The 20,563-nt window shown below is 31.9% G+C and overlaps 2 protein-coding genes across 5 annotated transcripts; both read right to left on the reverse strand.

Annotated features, from left to right (window-relative positions):
• Positions 1 to 2,827: 2,827 nt before the first annotated feature.
• Positions 2,828 to 13,889, reverse strand: LOC111021429 (P-loop containing nucleoside triphosphate hydrolases superfamily protein). Of its 4 annotated transcripts, XR_015787201.1 has the most exons (13): positions 13,125 to 13,870; positions 12,939 to 13,026; positions 11,344 to 11,432; positions 10,833 to 10,946; positions 10,418 to 10,479; positions 9,387 to 9,441; positions 8,995 to 9,196; positions 8,672 to 8,778; positions 8,480 to 8,535; positions 8,172 to 8,264; positions 7,471 to 7,586; positions 7,008 to 7,066; positions 2,828 to 6,279 (listed from the first exon to the last, which is right to left on the reverse strand). XR_015787201.1 is itself a non-coding variant. In XM_088117486.1 (12 exons), the coding sequence occupies exons 1-11, from the start codon at positions 13,444 to 13,446 to the stop codon at positions 7,479 to 7,481; spliced, it is 1,296 nt and encodes a 431-aa protein (XP_087973612.1). In that variant the 5' UTR covers positions 13,447 to 13,869; the 3' UTR covers positions 2,828 to 7,066; positions 7,471 to 7,478. The 4 variants fall into 4 exon arrangements, 2 of the variants coding, with proteins under 2 accessions (XP_087973612.1, XP_087973611.1); XM_088117486.1 differs by having other exon boundaries at positions 2,828 to 7,066; positions 13,125 to 13,869; XM_088117485.1 differs by lacking the exons at positions 2,828 to 6,279; positions 7,008 to 7,066 and having other exon boundaries at positions 7,226 to 7,586; positions 13,125 to 13,862.
• Positions 13,890 to 14,339: 450 nt separating this feature from the next.
• LOC111015371 (E3 ubiquitin-protein ligase RSL1) lies at positions 14,340 to 16,892 on the reverse strand. Its single transcript, XM_022290387.2, has 3 exons — positions 16,429 to 16,892; positions 15,613 to 15,990; positions 14,340 to 14,653 (listed from the first exon to the last, which is right to left on the reverse strand). The coding sequence occupies exons 1-3, from the start codon at positions 16,713 to 16,715 to the stop codon at positions 14,578 to 14,580; spliced, it is 741 nt and encodes a 246-aa protein (XP_022146079.1). The 5' UTR covers positions 16,716 to 16,892; the 3' UTR covers positions 14,340 to 14,577.
• Between the last annotated feature and the right edge of the window lie 3,671 nt (positions 16,893 to 20,563).

Genomic DNA, 20,563 nt, shown 5'->3' on the forward strand with positions numbered 1-20,563 from the left:
TGACCAAATGGGCAGTCAGTTATATATCGGAACACGAGGCCACCGACACGTGACCGGTTGCCTACGTAATAAACTCTGACTTAGCAACTTCCTGTATTTATTATAAAGTTTTTATTATATTTTTATTATTATCATTTTTTGGTTATTTACACTCTTTTTTTATTTTTTATTTTTCTAAAATAAACAATTCCGACTTCAAGTTCTATTTCCACACCCTAACTTTTTAACTTTCATTTAATTCCACTCCATTTTTTAGCATATTACAGATTAACAATTATTTTTCTATTAATCAATTTTGTGGGACCCACCTGTGAAAATCGATCGCATGAGAATTCTCATAAAGAAAAATGATTCATGTCACGAATGTTCGAACGATGAGTTGATAGGCGAGTGAGTGACTTGCAAAATAGAGTAAGCATTCTGACACTCAAGTCAGTATTTGTTTATACTATACTCTGAGAATATAGTTTTGCATACCAAAAAATGAGGTGGAGATCTCTATTTATAGATTTGACTATCTTCATAACTTTCGACAGGACTTCAATGACTCTCCAATAAGTTCGAAAATATTTTAAAAGCTTGGTGTATTTAACAATGATGATTGTTCAACATATCATTAATTATCAATTGGAAGGAGTCCTTTATATCTCTATTAATTGATAAAGGAATTGATACATGTCTGTAGGAGTGGTGCCTTTTATTTATAGGTTTAGGATCAACAGGCTGTTATTAGTGCCGGAGAGTAAGTCGGACGTGTTCCAAACTGTGTGTTGGACCTAGGATGTTGGTGGCGGCGCAGAAGGGTTCTCATAGTACATATTTGGCTCAATATATCATCTCGGACAGGTGCGAGGTGACCTGGATTCGGATGCATCCAGGTGAACATCCTCTTGTCCTCCACGTGGTAGGTTTATTTTCACCCCCAAACGCCATGGCAAATATCTCACAATAACTCCAAGTTTTTTTTAATGATATTCACCTTATTTTATGGTAAGGTATTCAATGTATTATCCTTCATTTCATCATTGTCCTTTGCATGCATCACATGAGTCCCGCTGTACCTAACTTTTGTTTCCAATTTTATAATTTGATTAAAAGAATATTGGAATTAATTGCCTACTTAACAAAACTAGTGGAAGTATTTTATAATATATTTGAAGAAATTCTTCTATAATTACTTCATCCACATGTTAAAAGAGTCAACAACTTAATTTTTTTTATTTAAAAATATCAACTTAAATTATTGGCATTATATACTGTAATTTAATTAAGGACTAAATTAGACATTTTAAATTTTTAAAAATTCAAATGAAATAATCTTAAAAGTCATGGAAACTAAAATATAATTTAAACTAAAATTAAAAGATTTAAAATGAAAATATTTTTTATTTTTAGTTTAAAAATTGCAAGAGTGAAAACCGAACAATCTATTTTAGAGATTGTAATATTTGTTTTATCTACTTTTTTTAAGTACAATAAATTAAAGGTATGAAGTCTGATATTCGGATTTCAACGAAAGAAACAGATGTGAATTATCTCTAAGTTAGGTTCATATTTGATATATATATATATATATATATTCTGCTTGAACTATTTTGGAACTGTGATAAAATGTAAAAGATTAGAATTATAATAAATGAGGCTAAAAATTGGTCAAAGTATGTTGAATAATATTAATTAAAAAAGCAAGCACGTGGTCCGAATAGCTGTGGAACACCTTCGTTAGGTAATTGGTATTTGATTTTTCTGGTGGCTTTATTTTCTAGAAATTGGGAAATGAAAATAAATAATATTATAATTTATATTATTAAACAATATGACAAAGGCTTAAAACGTGTCCGACATCGGCTCTGTAAAGTCCAGAAGCCCGGTGGAATGTTTTCCAAGGGGGGTAGTTTTGACCTTTTGAAAAAATGGGGATTTTTTCCCCCTTTTTTCTGAATATTTTATTCGTGTTAAATTTATTTAAAATCATTTAATTTTTATATTTTAATCTGTAAAAAATAATATTCACAGATCTATTAAGTGTCGGCAAACTTAATGGGACACGTGGCGGACTGAAGATGGCTTATTGCGGCCACTCATCGAGTGACACGTAGCACTATCATTGGAAGCTTTCGTTTGTTCGTTCCTGTAAAGAAAATTTCGAAATGGTGGTACAAGAAATTTCTAAAAAGAGAAAAAACCATGACACTGAACGAAGAAGTACAGTGATTTTGAATACTGTATTGTGAGAAATTTTATAAGTTAAAACTAAATATCATTAGCAATCTTGATTCCACCTAAATATAATTTAATTAATAAAAATATATTTAACTTATAAATAGTAGAGCCAACGTGAATATAGCTCATTGATTAAAACATCTTGCTCATTCCTTAAGGGTAAGAAGTTGAATCACCTGTATTAAAATGAAAAAAAAAACCCCTTCTAAGTGAGAGTTTATAATTCCTCATCTACATAGTTGAATTGTCATATTTTATATATAAAAGATTAGATGTATCATTTGGTTCTTAATGTCAACCTAAACCCTATGAACTTTTAATTAGATTAGTTTACTCCTAAAAAAAAAAATGCAAACCATTAGAAAAGACACTAGGTTTATATTTATTGATGGTTGCAATTTGGTTTGAGAAAATAAATTTCAGTTACTATTCTGGTAGCTTTCAACTTTGATTTATTTTAGTTCCTATGCTCAATGTCCATTTTGATCTATATACTTTTAAAAAATGATCATTTTGATTCTTCATTTTCATTTTCATCTCATTTCTTTCAATCACAATTTTAATGACATCTTACTCACTAAATTTCTTAAAACGTAGTCATAAATTTGTATTAAAGTGTTTTCAAAATTTAGTTAAATTTTTTTACAAATATAGATCAAATTGGTCACTTTTTAAAGTAAAGTATTCAAAATAAAAATTTTGAATGTACAATAACCAAAATGAATAACGAATCAAGAATCAAAATAGTATTTAAACTAACCATTATGGATTGACTCATTAGTCCAAAGAGTCCAAGGTAAATCAAAAAGATTTAGAAACCCCATAATGACTGCCTACCTAACAATCAAAATTTACTATTTGTTTCACTGGTGTCTCGTGAGATTAGTCGATGTGCATCCAAGCGGACTCGGACCCTCACAAATATAAAAAAGAAAAATAGTACTTAAACTAAAAAGTAATACATAAAACATAAATCGAAACTTATAGCGACAATTATATGCTTGAATTAAGTTTCATTGATTAATTTTTATTTCGAAGAAATAATTTAATAAAGAAATTATCAAGCTGACAAAGAAATAGGAATAAGATTAATTGAATTGATGCTGCCTACATTATGAGCCATGGAATGTGAAATAGTTGGAATTTCAGTTTCCAAAGCATAAAATATAATTGAAAGGAAAAAAAAAATCGTTTGAAATATAATAATGTATAATATTCAGGATTAAAGGGGAGTTTGTTACTCAGTCAAGATCAAGAGAAGTGTCGGTGTTTGTTTAAGACATTTAAACAGTACACGATTATTCTTTCATAATTTTCTAACCTATAAATCAAAATATCTGATTTCAGATTTTTTTTTTATTTTTTAAAAAAGGGATTCAGCAATTAATGTCGTGCGAACTTCGTCAACTCCAACCAAAGAAAGAAAGATTTTGTAGGTAAAGCCACTTTTCATTCAATCTTTTTTTTTCTTCTTTTTTTTTTTATATGCTTTATTTATTTCATTTATTATTATTTTTTTAGGGCTGGAAAGTGGGAAACTCGGCCGCCGAAGCAATCTAATCTCACAGACCGACTTTGTTTCACTCATGGTCAAAATAAAACATATTCTTAATCTTAGTTGGTGTCATCCAACTTTCAAAACTTTAGCTATTTAATCTTAAAAATTATTTTTTATTGTTTTTAAATCTAAGCATTGTTTGTGAAATTCTTATTATTATTGGTATATCTTCACTTATTTCTTGAAACAAATTATAAAATATAATACATCGAAAAGAAAATCCACTTTGAAATTACTTTTTTAATCCATGTCGGTTCCATTTTTTATACTTCAATTTATAAATCACAATGAATATTGTCGTTAATGATGGCAAGAAAAATATCAACCGTGTTAGCGACAAGTTCACACTAATGTCACATTCGTACCAGAACTATGTTAGAGTACCATATCAATAATTTGTGACATTTTACACCATTATTTCATATTATTGTTAACTTAAGCATAATTCAACTAGTTAAAATCTATATTATTGACCAAAATGTTAAAAGTTCGAATTCCCACCCCAACACGTCGAACTCAAAAGAGAAGAACAACAAATACCGTTGAGACAAAGAAATTGAAGGAAAATCAAAGGGGCAAAACTAAGATTTTGAAAATGTAAAGGAGGAAATTGAGAAAAGAATATGAAGAAAAAGAAGATATAGTTTAACTTTTAAAAAGAATAAAGATGAGAGATGCTAAAGGCATAGAGAGGGAAAATGATAGATATTTTCTACCTTGGTTCACTCTTAACCACCAAGATAAAAAGATGTTGAATCTACGTGGACCGACACTGAGGATGTCCCATCTTCGTAAAATTTGATAAATTTCCCACAATTATCATCTAACAAATTTGTCCATTACTCTAATCAAGGGTCAACAAGGCATTGAAACCGACGACTTTAATGGACTACTCAATGATTAAAGCCTGAATAGATGGGAAAAAATGGCTTCTGAATGTGACCCAATTTGAACAAAAAGGACATGTAGGGGCTAGAATTAGGATTAGCCTTCCTAAATTACCAACGATACGAAATCCAAATGGATCTTTCAGAGAGGCCTTAGTCGTCTTCCATTTGGGTTTCTAAGGACAGCCCTCCCACCATTTTAAGCTAGTGGAATGCAACTTCGTGCATCGTAAAATCATTGCCCAATCAGACTTTCAAACCAAGGGCATAGGGCAGGCCATATCTCCCATCCAATCTATTCTGATTCTACTCAATTATGGCTGATTTTAGAAGATTGAGGGCAGGCTCCAAACCAATAATATCTATCGCCGTACATCTCGTAGAATATAGATAAATATGAATCCAATCAAATTTAATATTAGGAAACAATAGATCTCTCCACGTTTCTACAATGGTATGATATTATCAACTTTGGACATGAGTGCTTATAGTTTTGCTTTTAGATTCCCCTAAGAAACTTCATACTAATGGAGATGTTGTCTCTCACATATATATTTATGATTCTCTTTTAATCTAGCCAACATGTGACTTTCACCGCATTCTCAACATTTAACTATACATCAAAAAGTTAAAAGATATTATCCAACTCTAGATGTTTTTGTTGATACTTTTTTATTTAGTATGTGTACGATCATCTTTTTTTCAATAACTTATTTAGGAAGGGAATATTGAAAGGATATCCCACTTTTGATGTCTACCAATGGTTTGGAAGGGTAAGGAATGCAAATTTGTCAAAATGGCAACAATTTTCTACTATTTTGAGGCTCTTTATTTTCTGTCAATTCATTCAAAAATTACTAGGGTGTATTTTCTTTAGTTCAACATAGGGTAGGAATTTGAATATCCGATCTTTTGTCTTAACCAATTAAGCTATGCTCAAACTGATAATAAGGCTAGATTTGTACGGTATGGGATTAGAAAACCTCAATAAGTTCAAGCTTGTGTTTAACGTGTGCGATTGAGGTTTTTACTAAAATTTAATGTTCTTTATTTTATTTTTTGCCCAATCATCTAAGAATTAGGAGAACATTTGCTCGATAGTTTTAGTGAGCCTCATGTAGCTAGAGCTTGAAATTATAACTTTGTGCAACTCGTGCTTAGATTTTAGGAAGAAATGGGTTAAGAAATTTTAGTTCGTGTAATTCATGCTTAATTTGAGAGTTTATGGCTTACGGAAGAGAGTAATTTGAGAGGTGGATTTCAGAAATCTAAACTAATATGGCCTAGTATAAACAAACTCCTACATGCTAAACTTCCATAACCTTTGACTATATAAATCCAAACTACGAGTCAAATCATCTTTCCAGAATTGGGTAAAGCCAGAACGAGAGAGTTGAGGGGTTTTGAAATAAAGAAAAGAGGTAATTAAGTATTCAATTCAAACACTTAAAGATATGCCATAAATAATTTAAGTTAAAAAATTTAAATAAGTGTAAATGAAAAGTGATGTGTACCTTTGCGGTGCAGAGTCTTCATATTACTGGTTCTACTTCTACAAAATATCTAATGAACATCCAATCAGTAGCATAGATTTGTGTACCTTCACTGTTCCTACATATGAAACAAATAAGAAGGGAAAAAAACTGTTGACTAAGTGAAATATTTCAGAAGATATGAGGATAGACTACAGAGATGTCGGATCCCAAAATTGTTGGTACACAATTTTTTCAAAATTTTCTGTGCTGTGATAACTGAGAAATTGAATAATGCCAGCATAATTTTGAATGCCCAAAAAGTAGCCGCACATCCGATGTTATCAAGCACAAAGTAAAGGCACTGAAGGTAGTGGACTTTTTAAGTCATGGGGAATGCCAAGCCAATCGCCAACCAATATGGGCATCTTTCAGCACTAAACATCTAATCAATTTCTTCATGATCAAAAAGAAAACAATAGAACGCTAGTTGTAAGAAAAACAAACATACTTTTGCATCATCATGACTCGATTGCAACGCTCTACTGATATTCAATCTATTAAAATATTGGAAGTGACTCAAAGTGCATGCTTAACTTTGAACTCTGAAGTTCAAATACAAGAGTCGCACAGGATTTATATATAAAACCCCGTTGTGCTCCCCCAGACCTAGGGGCACTCATGCATGCCCCATGGTCAGACCCAGGAGCCATCAAAGATTTTTGGTATTAAGTTCATCTGAAGGTTCGAACTTGAGACTTTTAAGCCGGTATGATCAAGAGACCCCAAGTCCTTGCCAACGGGACCGCCTCTCGGAGGCTCAGCATTCTAACAAAATTTATTTCTACCTGTTAAAAAATAGATTACCTGCCATCTTGCATTGAACTCACTTGATGTTGAAGAGTCCACTAATCAGAAAGGTTACCCTATTTCGTATACGATATCCAACGAGGCAATCAGTCAGAAGGATGTTTTTTGAAGTAATAATAATATCAACAAAATGAGATCAAAATATTATAATGACAAGATGAACAGGTAAGTTTCGAGACAAATCATCCAAAGGGCCGGCTGAATATGACAGTGGATAATAAAGTTTCACTCTGACTAACGGATCTATTGACATAACAAACTATAAAGGTCGTAGTCGTGTGAATATAACACTAATTTGCAATAATGAACAATGTGAAGCGTAAATGCTTGGTTCTAATGTGATCCCAAAAGAAAACAGAACAAATAACAAATTCTGTGAAAAAAAAAAATACATGTATTGGCATTTGCTTAAAAAGTGATATGAACAGATATCACAAACAAATTTAGGTCGCTATCTCACATTTTGGGCTAGTCGTCCATGTTCTTCATGTATTCTTTTGAAAGTTTAGTCTCCATGATCAATTGCTGTTCTTTAACAAGAGAATAGCCTGCTTCAAGCAATGCCTCCATTGTTTGCTGCTCAACCAAACAAAAAAGTCACTCCAAGTGAACTTACTTTAAGTTTACATATTCAGAACATAGACACGAAAGTAGTGAATAACATACTTCACTTCGCTCTGCAATAAATAATAAAGAAAAGAGCATGAAAGACTATATACAACTTTCAACGAAAGTCGTGAGTTCTGTTCCTTCAACTTTTCGTAAATGCAGACAATATACTGCCCGACAAAATGTGGTTTCTCCAGAAGACTAATAGGAAAGATTCATTGTGGAACTCCAAATTTTAGATGATAAATTAACATATATACTTCCTAAATACTCCATATGTCTGAGACATACAACTAGTCATTACTAAAGATTCAGGGATAAACAGTTGGAATGCCATAAATAAGGTGAATAATGATCACGCAGGTCAACCAAGGATACAGATCAGCTGTGAATTATCATGCAAGACTTGTTTAGAGAGCTTTATGACTCACTTAAATGTGATATTAAGTTTTATCTATTCTAGTTCTAGCATACTGAATTATAAATAAACAATTCATGAATCAACATGTGAATGTGCAAAGCACGAATCTGAACATTTTATAGATTGACCACCTCTGGTGGTGTGAATGTAGGAAGCTTTTCATTCTTCCTTCTCTTAAGCAGCTTATCTCCCAGCTTTTCCACGCCTCCAATATCATCAACCCACTGAAATGAAAAAAGGGAGTTCGATCAAAGGATTAATTTACACACATTAATTGTAGGAAAAAAAAGAAGAAAAAACCTTCATTTATGACATGCTATTAATTATGCTTTTCAAATAAATGGAATGGTTCCTATCATCTTCATTCCATACATACTTCGGAAGAAACATTAATATTATTTATCAAGGTCTTACAGATGTCAATGAAAGTGTTATACACCTTAGATACTGCTGCATCATATGTCCGTGACCTCAGAGCTCCATAAAAGTCCAAAGCTGTGAAAGGAGGAAAGAAGAGCAATTTCTAAATGCAAAATTATAATGACACATTCAAATTAAGTTATATTTCACTCAAAAAGGAGTCGATTTCCACACACTTGTTCTTTAAACATGACATGAAAAAGGAACCTACCTTGATTAGGAAAAGTATTTACAATGTCAATGACCTGAGACCTTGATATGCCATCTTTCTCATACATTCTATGAACAATATTCACGATATCTTCACGGTTAGGTTGCCTGTTACCAAACAACATTTGAGAGAAGAGTGCCTTAGCTTTAATACTATTTATGACTTGAAAGAAAAAAGTGCGAGAATCACAAGTATAAAAATGTAGCTCATCCATTTGGATCCAAATATGATCACAGAGCTAGATCTGGAGAAACTAGTACAATTTATTAAAACATCTTCAGGAAGTCAACAGCACATCAATTCTTGTACCATCAATTTCATACCAGTAGAATTTCTCCATCCTGCCATCACGAATTAAGGGAGCATAAATAGTTGAAAAATCATTTCCTGTAAGAATGATTGGAATTCTGTTCGTAATATCTGATTCTCGCCAATCTTGTCCAATGCTCACTCTGGTAGGATTGTCAGCAAGATTCATCAGAGTTCCAGCAGCAATTTGGTTGTTGACTGTCACCTGTGTATTGCCTAGATAAGAACAAAATATAAACATATGTGTTATATATGATTGAATAATCATTTTAACGCACAATACAATAAATTTTAACTCCAAATGTCAATTTGTATTATCTAAGGGGTCACAGATGATGCATTCACATCATTTTTATTATTACTTATCAAATTTTTTATGTTCAGGAGCAAGTACATAGAATCTTACCAAATCTACCAATGCCAGCATCAATATCATTGATCATCAAACAACTCAATTTCCCCTGCAGTGGTAAAAAAAAAGTCCCCAGGTCATACGTGAATTATTTCTGAATGCATTGAAGTTAATTTTAGAATAACTATGAAAAAACACTAAAAGGTTTTTGGATCAAGCTTAAGCATGACCAACTAAGTACAGAGTTGTTCAAGGTGCACCTGAGAGGCATGTGCATATACCTTATGGCCAGTGAGAGCAACAAGCATGTGTCTTATTATGATTTTCAATCATGAAGCATCTTTTATATATTCATCTACTAATTAAGCATCGTCTTGCACTTTGCACCTCATGCCATAATATATTTTAAAAGAAAAAAGGGACCCAGAGGAAATCATAAATAATATTAACAGGAAAAGTAATAAATGCAAAATAAACATAATTTTACAAGAACACCAAATCATTGCACATTAACTTTTAAGAGAAACCATATGAAAAGTAAACTGATCTTTCAGATATGTAAAGGTAAGACCAAAATGATGGAGTAGACCACAAAATGACCAGTGATTTTTGACACTTAAAATACACGTCTAAATTAAAATTTCAGATTTGCAAGATCAAATGAGGTAACTAATGTTACAGAAAAGGAAACTGGCACGTATGAGAAAGTTCAATCAAATTCAAAGCTGTGTTAAATCACAAGAAGCTGCTTAAAATAATAGACAACTCATCAGAACTACTTTCTAGACTTCATCGCTACCTGTTACTGAGGACATAAAGTAATAGTAGACTCAAGAAAGCTACTTTCTAGACTTCATCTTCCTTCGCTAATGTTGTCTATACAATTCAAGGTTTTTCACAGGGCACTTACAGTCAAATCATTAAATATATTCTACAACAGACGATCTATAATGATAACACTTTGGCACTGAAGAATAAGGGTGTTTTATATGAAAATATGGAACATTGTGCACATAAAGTTGCACGAAGCAACATTTAAGCCAAGACATACATATATCTAGAATGTAAGTGGTAAAGCTTCTAACTTGATTCTGGATCACTTGAGAAGCAGTTCTATAGCGTTCACGTATCAGTTTTCCTGGCTCACCTGTTGATGAAAATCACAATTTAACATGGCATTCCAATTTCCACCCCAATATCGGAATACAAAATATATGGACTTGTCCATACATAGAACCAGATTTCTCACTTAAGGAAATGGCGTACAAATTTGCAATGAATAACTGCATGAGTTTGACCTATTGATGTATGCTTTACTCAAAGAACGACTACAATTAAGTTACAATTGAGAGAATATTAGTCCGTAAAATTACGTTTTTCTTAGCTAATTTACAAAATAATATCCAGATTAAGCTAATTAAAGAATATGGAATGCTTTAAATCCACCATCAAATTAAGGACGCACAAGTTAAAATAAGTCATCCCAGGTCCCTATCTTACCAGCCCTTTCAGATTCTAATTCTCCAGCAGACATTATAACGGGTTCCACTCCCATGGTCTGGAATATAAGTTCAGTCTGAAATGACTTTCCTTGACCCTTTCCTCCCCAAATACCTGTGAAACAAAATTCTTTTATTTCCAACTATGCAGTCATCTTTTATGGAAAAATGTGGAAGTAATGAAGATAGAATTCATTAAATCTAATAGATAAATCATAAAATAATTTTTTTTTAGAATAGGTAAAAGGAGAGACGCGTGTTCACATCACCGGAGTTATACAAATTCTTTGATAATGTTTTAGCACTATCATGAAGCTACACATGTCAAGATTGATTAGGACAATATTCCATCCTAAAAAGAGGAAACCTGATGAAGATTCAACGCAATGGAACAGACTCCCATTGACACATAAATTGATGAACTTTTCACGAATAGGTTTTTAACATCATGTTCTATTAATTTGACTATCAAAGAATTTGTATAGAAACTGGTAAAATAAATTAATACACACCTAGGATGAGAGGAACTTTGATATTGAGAAGGTGAGCTATGAAGTTCTTCACAATGTGGCATACTGCATCAACAACACAGACTATGTTAACGCAGGTTAAACTTAACTGGTACTTGTTTGTACTCATTTCATGAAAGCAGGTAGAGTCTTCCTGCAAAACTCCTTCGTCTTAAATTCCTAAAGAGAAGCCCTACCAACATATCTTCATGCTGCATTTCTCTTCCTAAAGAGAAGGACATCCATGAGACTGCCTAACCAGTTAGATTACAACCAAAATATTAAGCTTACAATCAGCAGAAAAATGCTAATTACATCTATAGGCGGAGTTCAAAAACATTACAACAAAACACTATCAAAGACAGAAAGAGTTTAAACAATCTGATGGCAAATATGTAGCATATAATATGAAATAATGACTTATCCAACAATGGGGATTTTTGTTGATTTTGTGGCCAGATCAATTGTTATAGAAGCTGTAGTTGATGAAACTGCTTAGAAGGATCTACTTTTCTAAAATCTCAAAATTATATATCACAAATTAAGATCTGGGTTTCAACTAGTGATAATTACCTGTTGTTCTCCAGGTCCTACAAATCATACAACATCAAATAGTAATGGTAATGGGGTATATAGAAATGTCAGGGATTCCAGGCTTGTGTAAACACACTTTACATCGATGATGTGGGTTACTATTAGTGCTTAGTACAGGAAGACACAAGACTGAACAAATTTTATATGCATAAATCGTTGAAATTGAAAATTCCAGTTTGATTGGTTTTATCTAACTAATTTTTTAGACTTAAATATGAACTTACATCTTATAGCAATTGATAACTGTTCGGATTTAAAAATCATGCAACAAATGAAGTTGACTACATCACATATATTTTGAAGTCTCTTACTTCTTCAAACGTAATTCATCATATGTCGTTTATCAACACCAAGTTTCTATGAACTTACCAACTTTATCCTGTCAAAAGAAAAAATCAATGAAACAAGTGTAAGAAGACAGATTATTGCAGAGATGATCATTCTCAAATTATAACACAAAATATATCAGAAACATAAAAATAAATAAAAACGTAAAAAGGCTGAATGCTACTGACATATGACACGTGGACCATAACCCTGCGCATACTTCTTGAAAAGCAACAAAAGAGATTAGAAATAACAAATAGAAAAGATTTTGGAAAAAAAACAACAAAAAGAAAATGCAGCGATTTGCCCAAGGTGGAAACGTCCACATTTCTACCATAATAATTCTGTTGTCATCGTTTCAATTATTTCGATTCCAAGAATAGGAATTAAATGTTTCAAAATCATGGAGCGCACAATCTGTCAAAGTTGGTTGCAGTTATAGAAAATATAATTCAACTAAACAATAATGAAGACAGAGTTGGAAAGGACGTTTCTACTCGAATTGTAATGTTAAAGTCATCAGGCACATTTCGATTCCAAGTACTGGGATAAATGATTCAAAATCAATGAGCACGAAATCGGTCGACGTTGCAGTTACAGAAAATATAAATTCAATTGAACAACAATGAAGAAACAAGAAAAATAATCAATAACTAAAAAAAACTGAGGCGGAAATTACCATGAAAACAGGAGCGATGTAATAGTCTCCTTGAAGGTACTCAAACGATCTTGTGACCTTATGGCGGTAATCAAACACAATGTCCGCTACAAAACAAAATTCAACACACAAAAAAAACACTAATAAAACTGAAAGCAAAACCACAAATAGACAAATAAAGAACACAGATAAATCGGACACTTACAGTCTCTGCCGAGGAAGTTGCCGGCGAAAAGGTCGTCGATAACGCCAGCTCTAGCTCCGACGGCGATGTTCATGTTATCTGCTTCATTGCCAAGCCTATAGAGATAGTCCCGGCCCTCGGAGTCCTTGGCTTCCCAGGAAGACTGCTCCGACAGTCTCTTCAGCCTCTCCGACGGCTCGCCGTCGCCGCCGCCGCTGGTTTCACCAGGAACATCCTTCGAAGATCGAATGGCGAAGGAACGAATTCGGATTTCGCGCGCGATTGTTGAATTTTTGTACTGAAAGAGTGAGGGAAGGGAGAGACCGGATATAGAGATTGCCATTTTTGCTCCAACAGGAAGGCGAATTCCGCATTTCCGGATTTAAATATAAATATGATATTTCTTTCAAGTTAAATTAATATATGGATTCGGTTTATGTGGTTTTGGCCGTTTTGTTGAGGCGGGGTGTCTGTTTGGACATCGGATTTCATTAAACGCCATGGTAATAGCAGGAGAATTCCATGGGACTCATTATCAAATTATTTAATATTAATTTTTAAATTGAAGAAGGCTAATAAAATAACAACTTAATCTCAAAACTTTAGTTTATGATGATTTAGGCTTTATAGTTTCAATAAACTTTAGTGAATAACGATTTAGTCCATGTGGTTCAGATGATTAAGATGATGGTTAATTGGCTAACGTAAATTTTTATTTTAGATTGTTTTAGTCCTATATGACATTTTTATTTTAATCACCTAACTATTATTCTCATTTCTTTTCTATGTTCATTCTAGATTTGAAAGTTTCAAATCTAAAAATGGAAAGTTAATATCCAATTTGAGATGTAATATTCTAAATTTCTTACAAATGTTCCTTTCATATATATAATGTTATAATCTCAACAAAAAAAAAAAGTATCAATTTATTTTCTCGAGTCATTGTTGACGAAACTAGAAAATAATTTTTTTAGCAGAAAGATATTCAGTCTAAAATAAGAGTTTTCTTTTAAAAATGTATTAACAAATATTTCATCACACGTATTCTTTGGTATTTTAAGTATTCTTATTACATTATTCATCGTCTGCCAGCACATCACTCAAACCTACTTCTGTTTTTTCCAATAAGTCGAAGATTAGATTAGTACACACTTCTTGATGTAATATTCTTGAAGTATAAAATAATAATAATAATAATAATAATAAACAATTTAAATATGCCACATGTTTAAAAGGTAAACCGAAAGAGAGGAGAAGATATCATTTACAACAAAAAATTTGTCCATCATAATTCCCTTCACCATTTCAAAACAATTGAATTGAACTGTGTAGCAAATATTCAACCCAAGCTTGAATATTTCCTATTGTCTTCTTACCTCATATTTCTAGAAAATATGAGCCAAAAGAAACATCCTGAATAAAAATAAATTAAAAAAAAAAAGGTGCAGTGTAAATTTTTTTTTGGCTGAGTGGGTCAATTGGGTTGGCGGCACCCACCATGGTTGTGAGACCACTGTGATCCACAGGCATAACAAAACTCGAATTTACACCTACAACAATTTCATGAACCATACAAAATAAAGCATACATTATAATAATATTTAACTCTTAAAATATGGTATATAAACATTCATTTAATATGGACATTCAAATTTCGGTTGCATATTAAAAAGACTAATCGAGTTGAAGCATATAAATTATATGATCTATCCCGATGCGGAAATCTAAACATCAAAATTTAACATAAGACCCAATGCATAACCTAATGTATAAAATATGGTAAAATACACCTCTCATCGACTTCACTTTTGTTTGATTTGAATTTCAACTTTCAAAGATGATATCAAGGTTTGACCCAAAGTTTATTCGTTTTTGTTATTAATTGAGGTTTTCTATTTTTTTAAATATATATATAAATTATAGATCCACCTCTACCCACACGTTATATATTCTTTTAAAACGAAAATCCTTTTCAACATCAATTTGAATCAATTCAGTACAAAATTATAAGTTCAGATCCTTAAAAAATCATGATTTTATCAAGTTGAATCAAATAAGTCCCAAATTTTCATTTTCTTGGTAGGTCTTAGTGAACAATAAACACAAAATTGAAGATTTTCATCCCAACCTACAAAGAAAACTTGGAACTAAGACGGAAGAAACTAAGTGATGATTCGAATGAGCCGAGCCTCAGGCTCAATCCAAAATGGCTAGGCATGACCCAAGGGGCAACCCTGGGCCAAGCCTCAAACCGTGCCCGGCTTACCCCGAGTCTAGGTCTCCAACCGAAATTTGCCAAACACTCTCGATTTTGGAAGTTCCAAAATATGAACCGAAGAGTATCTAGAAACAAACTATAATCTAAATCAAGCATGAGAGTATGTTTGGCTGGGCTAGTATCCTATCTTAAATATTTAATAGCTATGTTTCTAAATATGATTCAAAGGGGAAAGAAGCAGAAGAAAATCATGATGAAAATGAGAATGCAAAATCAGAGAAAGAAAGGAACCTGCAAGTGATATGTAAGCAACCATAAGTCTTTTCGACGAAGAACTTGCAGCGAGGGCATCTCATCCACTCCATTTTACGGGCCATATCCTTCAACAACGCGTCATCATCCTCTCTCCCTCTCTTCTTTGATTTTTTCTGTCTCTGATATTCCTCGCACGTGACTCTCGCGTGCCACGGGACCCGGCACTTGGCGCAGAACAGCCTGTGGCAAATCGGGCACTCGCTCTCCAATATATCTGCCGACCGCCCCTTCTCAAGATTCACCATCGCCGCCGAGCAGTCCTTGAAAGGGCACATCACTTTTTCTGCTTCCACAAACAGCGCTTCGCAAAGCGCTCTATCCCACTTCTCCGCCACCCTTTTCGGTAGCATTCCCCTGCAAATTCGAAATGAAAAAACAAAACGTCCACTTTCCATGATTATGAAATCACTTAAATGAATCACATTAATTTTATTATTATTATTACTATTTTTTTTAGAGGAATTCAAATTCTGTTAAATTACAACTTTGGTCACCATCATTTTAAAAACTTCAAATCTAAAAACTATTTTGATCTTTCATTTCTCTATTTTTATCTCAAATCCAAACCCTAGCAGATGACAAAACACGAACTCATTACCATGTGTACACATTCCCGGATTAGAAAATTGTTAAACAAAATTGAAAATCAAAATCAACCTACAGTATACAATAGAATGAAAACACTATTGAACTTCTTGATTTTCTTTTCATTTCTTGAATTTAAAATCACGATTTCCACTCAAAATCTTCCCAACCAAACAGAAACAAGGAAGTTGAGAAAGATTTCGTTACCAGCAGGTCTCGAACTCTACGAATCTTGAGCAGTCCAAGCTAGGGCAAGAAACGCGCGAAGATCCGCCGTTGATCTTCGCGGCGACATGTTTAATCACGCATTTGCGGCAGAAGGAGTGAAGACAGGCCTCGATTGTAAACATGTTGTCGATTGCTTTTCTCTCTAAACAAATCTCGCACAGTTGCCGAGACGATCGACTGCTATTTTTGGATTTTCGCGATGGATTTTCGGGCGGTACGGTTAACGGAGTAGACGACAAACCGACGGAGGATGCGGTAGACGACATGTCGTTTTTACTGTCTACGGCGGAGCGGAGAGGCTATTAGTGATCAGAGGGAGTGTAATCACATTAGCGCCTAGAAGAGAAAATCAGAGGAAGGCAAACGAAGAATCGGTTGCCATTTTGAAAAAAGAAACCACTCTGATTTTCTCAAATTGGGCGGAAATAAGGGTGGGGGAAAAAATGAGCGGTAATTTGGCTAAATGCACTTAATGATCTTTAATATTTGTCAAAAATTTAAAACATATGGCAAAATGCCTCAGGCGTTAAACCGGGTTTTGCCGGTGAAAATACGAAGATCTCAATTTAAATCTCGATAAAATGTTGATATCAATGATATTTTTTAAAAAAATTATAAAAATAAAAGAATATATAAATTAACAAATAAATATTTCACCATTAAAAATGATTAATATCAATATTTGCCTAGGTTAATAACATTTTATTGATATGTTTCATATTTTATATAGAAACGTCGATTTACTCCTTGTGTCGATGGCGAACTCATAGATATATAGAAATATTTACGAATCTTTGATACCATGGTATTAAAATATTTATGTCCCTCATCTAGTCCCTCTTCCTCTCTCTCCTTTTATCAGTTTTTTTTTTAATTACATATTGTATTAACAGTTTTTTTAATAGGAATAAAATTTTGGTTTTTTTAACTATTTTTCTTTTTCTTTTTTACATTTTTATTAGTTGAGGTTTTGTTTTGTAATTCTTTTATTCTACGTGTTGTAGTATGAAATTTGTTTACTTTCATTTATTTTAATAGCTATTTATTTTATCAGGAGATTTTTTTAATATATAAATTAAGGATGTAGGATGATGTGGTAACGAAGTAACGTGTTAAGAAATAAGATAAATGGAAAAAGGAGGAAAAGTTAGTTTCGCATTTAAGTTATAATTATAATAAATATATTGATTATTTTAATTTAGATTCGAAATAATTCGAGAAAATATATTTTTTAATATTTGAACAGAAACATTTACGATCTTTTAAATTTCATTTGCAAGTTTTTATTTGTTAGATTGATTTAATTAAATGGTTAATTTGTATATGTTTATTACTACAAAACTACGAGGGCATAACAATCAAATGTCATACCCTATTTTCAATTATAGTTGATATCCAAATAATAAATTTTAACTTCAATAATAAGAAATAGAAGCGTAAATAATGACACATCTACATCTACCAAATATGGATTCTCAAAAAAGAATTTCCCAAAATTATAGCTAAAAGGTTTTGGGCTTTTGAAGGTGGGCCGAAACCAGTTTCAGCTATTCAATTAATGGGCCGGAAATTTTCGGAGATTCAGAAACAATGGAATCACAGCATTTATTATCAACAATAAAATATCAAGCGGAAAACTTCTTTTTTTTTTCCATGACTACAATAATATAGGAATATGAGAGTCGAACTTCCGACTTTGAAGAAAATGGGTACACGTCAATTATTGTTGACTTATGTTCATGTTGGTAAAAAAGAAAAAGAAAAAAAACTATGGTATCGCCAGTTTTACTTTGCTATGAATTATGCTATAATAGAATCTATATTTTAGACTTTTAGAAACCTTAGAATCACTCATTGTGGACGTGAGATACCAATATTTTTTCTCTTATCTGTTTAAGTTCCTCATCCTTAGATTTTGTATGCGCAAAAAATGTTTCAACTTTTAAGTTACTCATCGTGGATTTATGCGCCAAAAAGAGTGTCATGGTAAATGGAAGGCAGTAAAAATGTTTTTAATGTAAAGATCTTGGGAGATTGTTAGTATGTTAATTATAAATGGGACAAAATATATTTTTGTCACTTTTGGTTCTTGAAATTTCAAAAGGATGTCGTATGAAAACACTAATTCACACCTCAAGTGAATTTCAGAGATAATTTTCTTTTTCAAATGACCCCAAAATTCTCAATCTATATACAGCGAAGAAATTATGTATCACATAAAACTATATATTATAGATAAAATGGTTATGTACTCCACAGTTTTATTAGTGGAATATAGTAAGAAGATGGATACCGTTATATGAAACTCCATTGTACTTTAGTTTCTAAAATTTGAGAAATTGTTCCAAATGATTTAGATAGTCTTTCGGATCATATATGGTCCCGGTTAAAAGTAAAAGTTGGAAAATGATTCTTACCATCAATTTTTAACTCAAGGATCCTAGAACTATATTTTGTCAGAAACTATAAGTATATACTGTCCTTATAAATTACCTCTAAAGTCTCCCTTACGTCTCATTCTCTCCCTAATTCACTATTTACTTCTCTTAAAACTTAAAGACAGAGAATTGTTTCCCATCAAGACCTTACATAATTTAAAATTCTTGTATTTTTTAATATTATAAAAATACTTTATATATTATATTTATTTTCATTTTAAAAGTAATTTCCAAAAAAAAAAAAGCTATTTTTAAAAAGTAAATAAAGAATGGACCATAACCCTCATTTAGTTGGCCATATGTGTGGAACTATGAATGGTTTAGATTTTAATGGGAAAAAAAAAACTTAAAAATTAACAATTAAAATTAAAAAGGCCATACTTTTGCCGACCAATGGAGACTTATGGGATGAGATGGTGTGTTGGTGTTTTGAGTGAAAATTTGGGATAAAGGAGGGATTGATTTGGAAATATTTTTATGAGTGGGTAATATTAACTAATGATAAGGGTAAAATTGTAACATTTCCCAAAAAAATAGAGTAATTTTAGGTATATAGAAAGGTAGTTACAATTTTTCTTACTTAAATATTTTAGTTGGTCTACTTTCTTTTATTATCTTTATATTTTAAAAATCTCAACTTTTGTCTTCTCTACCAACACCTAAATCTTCCAAAAGACAATATGATCTTTCCAAGCAAGATCCCTTTAGAAGACATGTGAATAAATAAAGAGGCATTTATATAAATAGCAAGATCAAGGTAAGGTAAAAAAAAAAAAAAAAAGTCAAATTTATGTTATATATAAAAAGATGAAAAGTAGTGAAATATTTTAAAATAAATATTAAAGTTATGCTGCCAAATAAAATTTCTCATAAATAAAAAAATAAATATATAGAGAGATTTTGCAAAAAGAAAGTAGTAGATGTTAAAGTTTTATTTCATAAACTAAAATCATCTCAGGTTTGATTCAATGATAATTGACATATATCTCCAATCAGAGGTTGTGAGTTCGATCCTCCACCCTATGTTGTATCAAATATGTATATATATATCACATTTTTGCATATATGTTGATAGCTGCCTAGATGGAAACGGTTTGGTTCATTCTTTATTGCACCGATTTATGACCAATAAATAAATAAACATAATTCTTACTTTATATGTATAAAAATATTTGCTACTTGATTCAGAAGATAGCTAATTAAGTTGTCAACTATGGTTATAAAATTAAAAAAAAAATGATGCAACCTTGAGTCAAGCCAAAAGAAACCAACCCGAACCACATAATTCATGGTAATTTTTTTTTCACAAAGTTTGAAGAAGAATGGTGTTAATTTCTCAAATCTCCCCCTTTTTTAAGATTGATTTAGGAAACAAAAATCAAAATGAAATAAATAAAATAAATTATAACGCGAATGTGTTATTTATCAAAGAAAATATGTAAAAGAAATGGTGTGAAAAAGGAATATGCATTTAAAATAAAAGAAATAGGGATGCCATGAATGGCATTAAAAATGATGTTTTCAATTTTTAAATAGAATTCTTATTCTCTCTCACACATCAAGAATCTGGACTTTTAGATGAAAATTTTATATTTCAAGTGGACGTGTGTGTGTGTGTTTTTTTTTCAAGTGGAAACTCGATTTATTCTACAAAAGTTTGTAAGCTGTAGAAGTTT

Source organism: Momordica charantia, assembly GCF_013281855.1.
Source record: "Momordica charantia cultivar OHB3-1 chromosome 9 unlocalized genomic scaffold, Mcharantia_2.0 BLBB01000009.1, whole genome shotgun sequence".
In the NCBI taxonomy this organism is placed as follows: Eukaryota; Viridiplantae; Streptophyta; class Magnoliopsida; order Cucurbitales; family Cucurbitaceae; genus Momordica; species Momordica charantia.

What these genes read in the sequence shown, in the direction of transcription:
- LOC111021429 (XM_088117486.1), bottom strand. Translation starts at nt 13,446, where the DNA reads ATGGCAATCTCTATATCCGGTCTCTCCCTTCCCTCACTCTTTCAGTAC. An exon ending in AGGATGGAGAAATTCTACTG is followed by an intron (nt 8,779 to 8,994) that starts GTATGAAATTGA and finishes GTTTGGTAACAG; the next exon opens with GCAACCTAACCGTGAAGATA. An exon ending in AAATACTTTTCCTAATCAAG is followed by an intron (nt 8,536 to 8,671) that starts GTAGGTTCCTTT and finishes CTCCTTTCACAG; the next exon opens with CTTTGGACTTTTATGGAGCT.
- LOC111015371 (XM_022290387.2), bottom strand. Translation starts at nt 16,715, where the DNA reads ATGTCGTCTACCGCATCCTCCGTCGGTTTGTCGTCTACTCCGTTAACC. An exon ending in GTAGAGTTCGAGACCTGCTG is followed by an intron (nt 15,991 to 16,428) that starts GTAACGAAATCT and finishes TCGAATTTGCAG; the next exon opens with GGGAATGCTACCGAAAAGGG. An exon ending in TGCTTACATATCACTTGCAG is followed by an intron (nt 14,654 to 15,612) that starts GTTCCTTTCTTT and finishes AAATTGTTGTAG; the next exon opens with GTGTAAATTCGAGTTTTGTT.